This window comes from Mangifera indica, chromosome 4 (genome assembly GCF_011075055.1).
Source record: "Mangifera indica cultivar Alphonso chromosome 4, CATAS_Mindica_2.1, whole genome shotgun sequence".
Classification (NCBI taxonomy): domain Eukaryota; kingdom Viridiplantae; phylum Streptophyta; class Magnoliopsida; order Sapindales; family Anacardiaceae; genus Mangifera; species Mangifera indica.
Genome location: NC_058140.1, coordinates 14,873,973 through 14,882,582, shown reverse-complemented (window position 1 = coordinate 14,882,582; position 8,610 = coordinate 14,873,973). Strand labels below are relative to the sequence as shown.

Here is an 8,610-nt window from a genome sequence, read left to right as displayed (position 1 = left end):
TAGAATATTAAAATTCTTGAAGTAAATTTAAAGACAAACAATTCATTGAAATTCCCCATATTAAAGATAAATTTTAATTTTATTCAATGCGAATTCTGAACTGCCTGGCCGTTGCCGTTGAAAAATATTTTTTTCTAGTGAGTGCAGTTACACTGGTGGAGGCATTTGGATCACCATTTGAGGATCTATGTACGGTTTAGGAGATTTGTTTAAACAACGAGATGATTTGCCGCCAAAGTTTCAGTGAAACTATTCGGCTTGCCGGACTTCAACGGTGACTTATTTGGGAAAATAGCATCATTGAGTAGGTCGCCGGCTGGCGATCGCAATCATATTGGCAATACTATGTTGTTTGCTAAAAAATTATTTCTTGGCGATATTGGACAGAACTTTTTAGTGTTTTGCAACGAAAATGCTGCAATTTTTTTACCAAACAACCGACACCGATCAGCAATCATTGATTGCTATGGTGATAGCAGTGTGTATCACTCGTTGCCAAAAACTAGAAGGGCGACGGTGGCCGCCGACGGGCTATAGATCCTGTTTTTTATTTTAAAAGTTTTACTTGTAAACTTAAATTAAAAAATATTTTAATAGTACCAAACTCTCTTCCATATATAATGCGGTCTAGCCCTGGCGCTTCTCCGGGTCTCCGCATTTATGGCTACTCAAGCCCACCAAAATTCCAACCAAAACCCGAAAAGAGTCCCACTCTTTCCCTTACTCGCTCTTCTCATCTTCGCTTCCATTTTTTTCCTTCTTTCCATCTCCAAAAAAACCTCCTCTTCTTTTCATTCTTCTTCGCTTTCGTACTCCCAAATTTTCAAACCCAATGACAGATCCGACCCTATTCTCTCCCATCATCAGCGGCCCTGTAACTACTCCGACGGCAAGTGGATCTACGACCCCAACTTCAGATTCAACGGCAGATACGACAGCACCTGTAAGGAGATTTTCAAAGGGTGGAATTGTCTCCTAAACAATAAATCTAATGCCGGAGATATCCCCAAGTGGCGATGGAAACCTAACGCTTGTCATCTTCACCCCTTTGATCCTCTAAAGTTTCTCCACAATTACAGAGATACTAACATTGGTACACTTTTATTTTATTTTTATCTGGGTTCTTTTATTGGTGTCGCAAAATTTGCTTTTGTTATTGTTGGGGAATCATGCGAGTTAGTTTTGTAGAGCTTATAAAAATTCAACGGTGCAGGATTTGTCGGCGATTCCTTGAACAGGAATATGTTTGTGTCTCTTTTTTGCACTCTGAAACGTGTGTCGAGGGGAGTTAAGAAGTGGCGTCCAGTTGGGGCTGATCGTGGCTTTACATTTCTTCAGTATAACCTCACTATTGCGTATCATCGAACTAATCTTTTGGCACGTTATGGTAGGTAAGCAGAATGTTGCTATTAATTTGTCTGAATAGTGTTGTATATGCAAAGATTTGCATTCGCTCATTGGTTGGGATGTTTATGCTAACAAAATGTTTGGTAAAATAATTTAATGCAGACATCAAGGTTCTAGAGATATTAGGCCTTTATTAATATTTATGATTTTTTTTCTAGTTTAATCTATTTTCTTCCGAAGTAATTTACTTTCTTATTAGGTGTTGACATACTTTGTTCGGATAGTACAGTCTAATGTGAGTTGATTTGCTTTCTTATTAGGTGTTGATTTCATTTTGTATTTAGTTGCTTTGACCTCTGTAAATAGAGGTCAAGGTTGTATTCATACTTGGGATTATGAATTGATGGTGGTTGAGGAATAAAATTGTTGTCTTTCTTCTCAACTTCTCTATTTCTATTTCTCCCATTTCTTCGCCTGTCTTTACAATTTTATTCAAAGCCTGTTTTCAACTGATGGTATCATCATAGCTTCAGCCTAAACTCTATCCATATTTGCTTTCGTGAGGCACTGAAAACAAAACCTTATACTTTTAGAAACATAATAATCACTTCCAATAGTCATCCATTATCTACAGTATCTATAATAACTTACAAATATTTAAAAAAAATCCACAAACCCCAGAAATAGAAGATAAATAAGGTAATACCCAACTTGCCTCAAACCTTACTGTGTGCTGCCACGCGCTGTCACTAATCATTGTGCATTGGTGAGCCACTGCAGCTGACTGTCTCTCTTGCCAAGCTACAACTTTCCGTGAAGGCCTCACTTCATTTGAACTTTGCCTCTTCATCATCATGTGGTGTCATTCGATGGCTGTGAAGAGGCAGTGGTAGTGGTATATTAGAACAACTGTAAAATTTTTCAACTCTAGTCTCTGATAGGATTCAAAGTCTTGATATAGTTAGAGATTTTTGGAAATTGGTTGACACTCAACAGGGAGATTGTCTAGGGAAATATTAACTTAGAAATCAAACTGATGATTTGAGGAAGGATGTTGATTTCAGTTAGATGGTGAAACTAAAAACTAAGATACCTTTGGAGGGAATGGATTGGGGAAAACCAAAAAAGTTTAATCAATATAGATATTCTGTTAAGAAGATGTTCACTAGGTTGATCATTGTGGTGGTTATCTTTGCAGTCTTTTGATGTGACACTTTTTTGTTTCCATGTTCAAGTTTACAGATTTTGTTCTCTATTTCTACACAAGCAAAATTGCATGGTCATTTATATTTTCTGTAGCTTGCATTAATTCATGTGTTAAATCCTTATGTTGGTGCTTAATGCAGGTGGTCAGCTAGTGCTAATGGTGGCGCATTGGAAGCACTTGGATATAAGGGTGGCTATAGGGTCGATGTTGATGTTCCAGAAGGCACGTGGACAAAGGCTTCAAGCTTTCATGATATTTTAATCTTCAACACAGGACACTGGTGAATTTAATGTCTTTAATGTAGTTTGTTGATTCCCATGGATATATATGACTTCCTTGATGGTGGTGCCAAATGCATATTATATGGTTGTAAACTTTATTTCTCTGGGTATTTGAGATGACAAATATCGGCAGGAGGCTGACATATGTTATTGTGTATCTTGATGATTCTCACTTTGTATAAATATGCTTTTATGAATTTTGTGGCACCACTTAGAAGTGTCTTGTAGTCATTGCCTAAGTACATGTGCTGGATAATGTATTTTGTTCTTATTGAAATGATTTTTACTATTGCCAACCAATAATTTGAAAATTTGTATTTTGTTCATAGGTGGTGGGCACCATCAAAATTTGATCCTGTGAAGTCACCCATGCTTTTCTTTGAGAAGGATCAACCTATAATTCCTCCCATATCTCCTGATGTTGGTTTGGACAGAGTTATAAAGCACATGGTACAATACTGAAGACTTTGTATTAACTCATTGCGTTTTGAATGTCTTGCTTGTGCATTTACTTCTGTCCTGCTTGGAGTTTAGGTGCTTCCCCAGTTTGATAGTAGCATCAACTGTATCCGTAGCTTAAAAGAAGCAATGCTTTCTCATTTCACTTAGCATACTCCATTAGTATTTTAAAACCTCATGTTTCATGACATGAATGATGTGGGTATAGTGAGTTTGATGGCGAGGCAAAAAGTAAATGATAATTTGACCTGATTAAATGGTATTTAGAGACTATATTATTTGTTTAGATGAGTATTGTTTCTCTGATGGAACTTGCAATGACAGATATATTTTGTGGAGAAAACTGCTCGTCCAGGTGCAATCAAATTTTTTCGTACACAGTCGCCAAGACATTTTGAAGGAGGTGACTGGGATCAAGGTGGTTCTTGTCAACGGCTACAACCTTTGTTATCAGAGCAAGTGAGTCACGGTTATTATTGTCTTGGATGTGATTGAAATCATTATCTTGTGAAAGATCTATTTAACATGCTTGTATATCTGGGGACATAATTTCTTTTAAATGGATGGTTTACTTCTAATAAAGTTTATTCTGAATAAGGAAAGAGATTTAATTTTTTTTTGTTTCTCCCTCAGGTTGAAGAACTTTTCTCACTGAAAAATAATGGAACAAATGTTGAAACACGTCTGGTGAATCAGCACCTGTATGAGGCCATCAGAGGGTCTCATTTCCATATTTTGGACATTACCCACATGAGCGAGCTCAGAGCTGACGCCCATCCCTCCACTGCTGGTGGAAAGAAGCACGATGACTGCATGCATTGGTGCTTACCAGGAATTACTGATACTTGGAATGATTTGTTTGTAACACTTCTCAACATCATTAAATATAATAACTGATGCACAAACTATCAAAATTTTGATAACGTTATTCTTTGGTTACTATAAGTTTGCTCTGTATCTTGCCGAAGGGTCATTGGGGATAGTTTTGATGCCTCAAGTTCCAATAGGGGCTGCTCTAAACGCATTTTCCTCTACATCCAAATTCAACGCACTCTGTTACATCTAAGTTCCAATATTCAACCCTTGGCAATTTTCTTATCCAATTAATAGACATGCCTTTAATTAAGAAACTAATAGATATATGGGTAACTACGAGCAGGCACCTCGTGATAATTGCCAACAGGAGAAGCATGAGAAATAAATGTGTATTCAGTTGAAGTTCCTCTCCTATGCCAAACTTTTCTCCACTTCCCAACTGCAATGGCCTAATTTACATCGACCCTTTTCCTAGAGGGGGTATATTGGAGTCAGAAATCGAAAACCTTTAGCCACAAACACAACATTATGTGTGAAACAGAAACCAGAAAGCCATCAATTGATATTTCAGATTCCCCTGTTTTGCAGCACTCAGATCATCCGAGGATGCTTCTGGTTTCTATGCCACTTGAAGGATACAACTATGGCCAATGGAGCCATGTTATGCACATCAATCTTAGCGCTGAGCACAAAACTTAAGATGCAGAAAATTATGATTCATACTTGAAGCAAAAGTTGTTAAAATTTTACTATGCTTGTCAGCTTCGATAGGAGTGAATTTTTTCTCACTAATAACACTTTTGCATATTGCAGTTTAAGGAAGATAAAATCAATCAATCTAGTTGGACAGTCCATCCCATCTTGTCCTCGATTCTACCAGTTTGAATTCCAGTTAGTGCAGCATACAGCTTTTGAGATACTGTCTCCACTCCTGTCTTGTATTCAACCCTGCATTGAGATGGCAATAATCTTAACACTTTGAATGTTTCATGTATTTTTACTTAGATGATGTTAGGATGTCAAGTGTAAGGTATTATATTTATACCTTCTACTCTGATAGGTTATGCTGTTAACAAAATTGACAACCACTGCAGTCCCTGTGCAGAAAACTTCTTCAGCATCAAACAGCTCCTCTACCAGGATGTCACGTTCCTCAACCTGTTCAAAATTCCCATGAGAATTATAATACATCTTGAATTTTACAATTTATATTTCTTGCTAATTGAAGAATTTATCATGCATAAGAGAATCTCACCTGGTAACCTAAAACACGAGCAATTTCAATGATGCTTTTTCTAGTAATTCCCGGCAGAATAGTTCCCTGTGTTGCTGGAGTTGAAATGATGTTTCCCTAAAAATTAACCATGTTTAAAAGCTTATTTAGCATGGCAAAGGTACAATAACAAAATATGAATTTATTTGTGTTCAGTATTACCTTTACTATAAAGATGTTGCTGGTAGAAGCCTCTTCAATTCTTTTTCCTGTTACTACATCTAGGAATAACACATCAGAGAAGCCTTTGGCCTTTGCTTCTGAAATTGTTCTATAAATCTACAGCAAAGAGGATAGGCATTGAACATTAGTTAAAGCAATGTAAATTGCTCATAGTTTTCTTTATAGGCTTACCGCTGCATAGTTGCAGATGGCTTTTATCCCTCCAGTTCCACCAGGTGTAGCCCGATAAACATTTTCGGCAACAACCAAATTTACCATCCCCTATTATTGAGACAAATCTCTATAGAATTAAAATACTAAATATTATGTACTTTGGTCTTTCAGTACTAATTGTTTATCACCTTGTGAAAATTGCCAACGGGAGAAACGTATGTCAAAAATGTATGTTCATTGGCCGTCCCCAAGTTCAGCATTGATCCACTTCCTATTAGCAAAGGCCTAATATACATTGATCCTTTCCCTGGAGGAGGAACCTTTTCACCATATCCAGAGATGAATTTATTACAGTTCAATGATAAAAAGATTGGAAAATAAAAATAATCAGCAGGGTTGAAAGTATTAGCTACCCAACGCTTATTAGCATTGACAGTTTGCTTTACAGCATCAAGAAATTGATCTACAGTAGGCGATGGCATGCACAATCTTTGGGCGCCCATCTTCATCCGTAGAGCATTCAATTCTGGTCGAAACAGTAGAATACGCCCATCTTCTGTCCTGTACGCCTTCATACCTTCTAATACTCCCTGAATATAACACAAGTTAGTAAGTTATCACTATTTTTGTCACATTAGTACATTAAGGCTAGCATTTTCCATTATTACTAATGATAAGTTACCTGGGAATAGTTTAAAATTCCTGATGAAGGGCTCATCTCCATGTTTCCTAATGGAGTGAGGGTTCCTGGGGAGAAGTTGTCTTCTTTAGAGCATTTCGTAATGTACATGTAATCGGTTGGAGTTAGATCAAATCTGAGCTCATCCCAGTTGACATTGGCATATTCCCCGTTAACATGACTGTGAAAATTAAGGTATCTTTCATTAATTTGCATGGCAAATTAAGGTGAATAATATCAAAGAAAAGGAAATAATCTGTAGAAATTAATGACACGAGACTCTGCTTAATGTTGATCATATATATTTATGGAGTTGTAATTCATAGTAAATACAACATATTTGATTGCATATTAATTACCTATTGTCATCAACATCTGGTTCACAAGGTTGCACGGAGGCTGCTGAATATTTGGAGCTAGGCCTGACCTGAAAATCAAGTTTTCTATGTTTGTTACAACATGACTATTGAATTATGAATATGATTATTGATGAGTTGTATTAAAATATTTAATATACCTAATACTTTATATTTTGGATTAGTATGTGAAAAATTCATTAAATCCACTAAATCCACTAATCTAATAACTTAAAAAGATCCAAAAGATAATCCAGCTCACATATATATAATAGAAAAAAAAAAAAAAAAGAGGTAAAATAATCATTGAACCATTTTTAATTCCTAATGCCATGAACTATAACCGTCAGAAATAGCACACTGACGTACCTGGCTGAAGGGAGATTCCTCAGAATCATTGGCTTTAAACATGGTGAGATGATTTGCCAAATATAACGAGAGAGTATCAAGATATGAAGCAGAAAGAAAAGCAATGCAGCTTAAACAAACCCAGGACCGCCTATTTATATGAGCTGCAGGCAACTCCTTGCTTACAATCTTATTGTGCGGAGTTTTCTTCACAAATAAATATATTTTCAAGTAATTTGACCCAGTCAGATGTTGTATATATTTCAAAGCTGACAAATTTTGAAACTGTTGTTTTTTAACATTTTTATCTGTATCCTCAGGTAGGTAAACATTATGGTAATATATATTTTATGTTTAAATTATCAGTATTATAGCTCAACTGCAATCAGAGAATGTAATGAAAATTAATATGAACAATAGAGATTATGATTCATTCTATGGTTCAGTTAACTTCAACCACTACAGGTTTCGAAAATTTTGACGGTCAAATAATTCAATTGATTTTTTTAAGAGTGATTGGGTCAATCAAGATAATGAAGCAAGCAAAAAAGGGAATCAAAAGTTTTCTGTATATCAGCTCATATTCAATGTACTATACAATGGTGACATGGGGTAAATCCTACCCCAGAGAAAATTTCATTCATAAGTTAAGAATGTTAGTAATGAACCTTCACCAGAAGAACCCTGAAAAGAGTCTACTGAGTCAGCTACCAGCTATAGTGAATAGTGTTAATTTTCTGCTCTAAAAATAGCTTTTTTTTTTTCCGATAATACCAAGTCAATAGGCGCCTTTGGTTAGGCTGTATTAAAACTTATTTTTATAATCTATTTTTTATTATTTATATTATTTTATAAATAATAAAATATTTTAGTAATATTTTATTACTAATAGTGGTATAACAAGTAATATAAATAGTAATTTAATTATCATATCAACCTTAAGTATTAAATATTACCAAGTGATCTTTATTTTATTATAATTATATCTTCATTTATTAATTTTTTTGAGTAAAAATAATCTCATTTTTAATTAATATAATAAATAATATAAAAAATATTTTAGAATAATTATACCTAAAGATATTTAAATAAAATAATATATTAGCATTCTTTTATTACTCATAACCAAATACAATAATTATTTATATTTATCTAATTTATTAAATTTTATCAAACATCGTAATAATTTATACCCAGTAATCCTCAAGATAATCTATATTCAAGGTAATCCTCTAAGTTTAGTAATAAAATATCCTCCAAACTAAATACCCTCTAAATGTATTCCTGAAAAACCCACCTATCTGGTGTGGAATGTTGTTCATTAAAATTTATACTTGTGATGTTACATTAACTTACAAGATGATCTTAAAAAAAAAATAATAGTAACGAACAGTAGAATACAAATTGTGGACACAAAGAAACAACAAATCTCATATTAATTGATAGGCAAAACATTTCTCAGGTCAAGTCAACTTGCAAGCAAGCAAGCAAGCAAAACAAATTATCTC

General features: G+C 34.7%; 2 protein-coding genes across 3 annotated transcripts; one reads left to right on the top strand and one right to left on the bottom strand.

Moving 5' to 3' along the window:
* The first annotated feature begins 634 nt into the window (after window positions 1-634).
* On the top strand, window positions 635-4,239 carry LOC123213170 (protein trichome birefringence-like 13). The gene is made up of 6 exons (XM_044632547.1): window positions 635-1,093; window positions 1,214-1,391; window positions 2,694-2,834; window positions 3,165-3,285; window positions 3,619-3,753; window positions 3,928-4,239. Exons 1-6 carry the CDS (start codon window positions 661-663, stop codon window positions 4,189-4,191), a joined length of 1,272 nt encoding a protein of 423 aa, XP_044488482.1. The 5' UTR covers window positions 635-660; the 3' UTR covers window positions 4,192-4,239.
* A 572-nt stretch (window positions 4,240-4,811) lies between these two features.
* On the bottom strand, window positions 4,812-7,282 carry LOC123213171 (branched-chain-amino-acid aminotransferase 6-like). Of its 2 annotated transcripts, XM_044632549.1 has the most exons (10): window positions 7,124-7,281; window positions 6,758-6,825; window positions 6,402-6,579; window positions 6,133-6,309; window positions 5,908-6,039; window positions 5,738-5,827; window positions 5,546-5,662; window positions 5,366-5,461; window positions 5,156-5,268; window positions 4,812-5,058 (listed from the first exon to the last, which is right to left on the bottom strand). In XM_044632549.1, exons 1-10 carry the CDS (start codon window positions 7,163-7,165, stop codon window positions 4,944-4,946), a joined length of 1,128 nt encoding a protein of 375 aa, XP_044488484.1. In that variant the 5' UTR covers window positions 7,166-7,281; the 3' UTR covers window positions 4,812-4,943. The 2 variants fall into 2 exon arrangements, with proteins under 2 accessions (XP_044488484.1, XP_044488483.1); XM_044632548.1 differs by having other exon boundaries at window positions 5,908-6,309; window positions 7,124-7,282.
* Window positions 7,283-8,610: the final 1,328 nt, after the last annotated feature.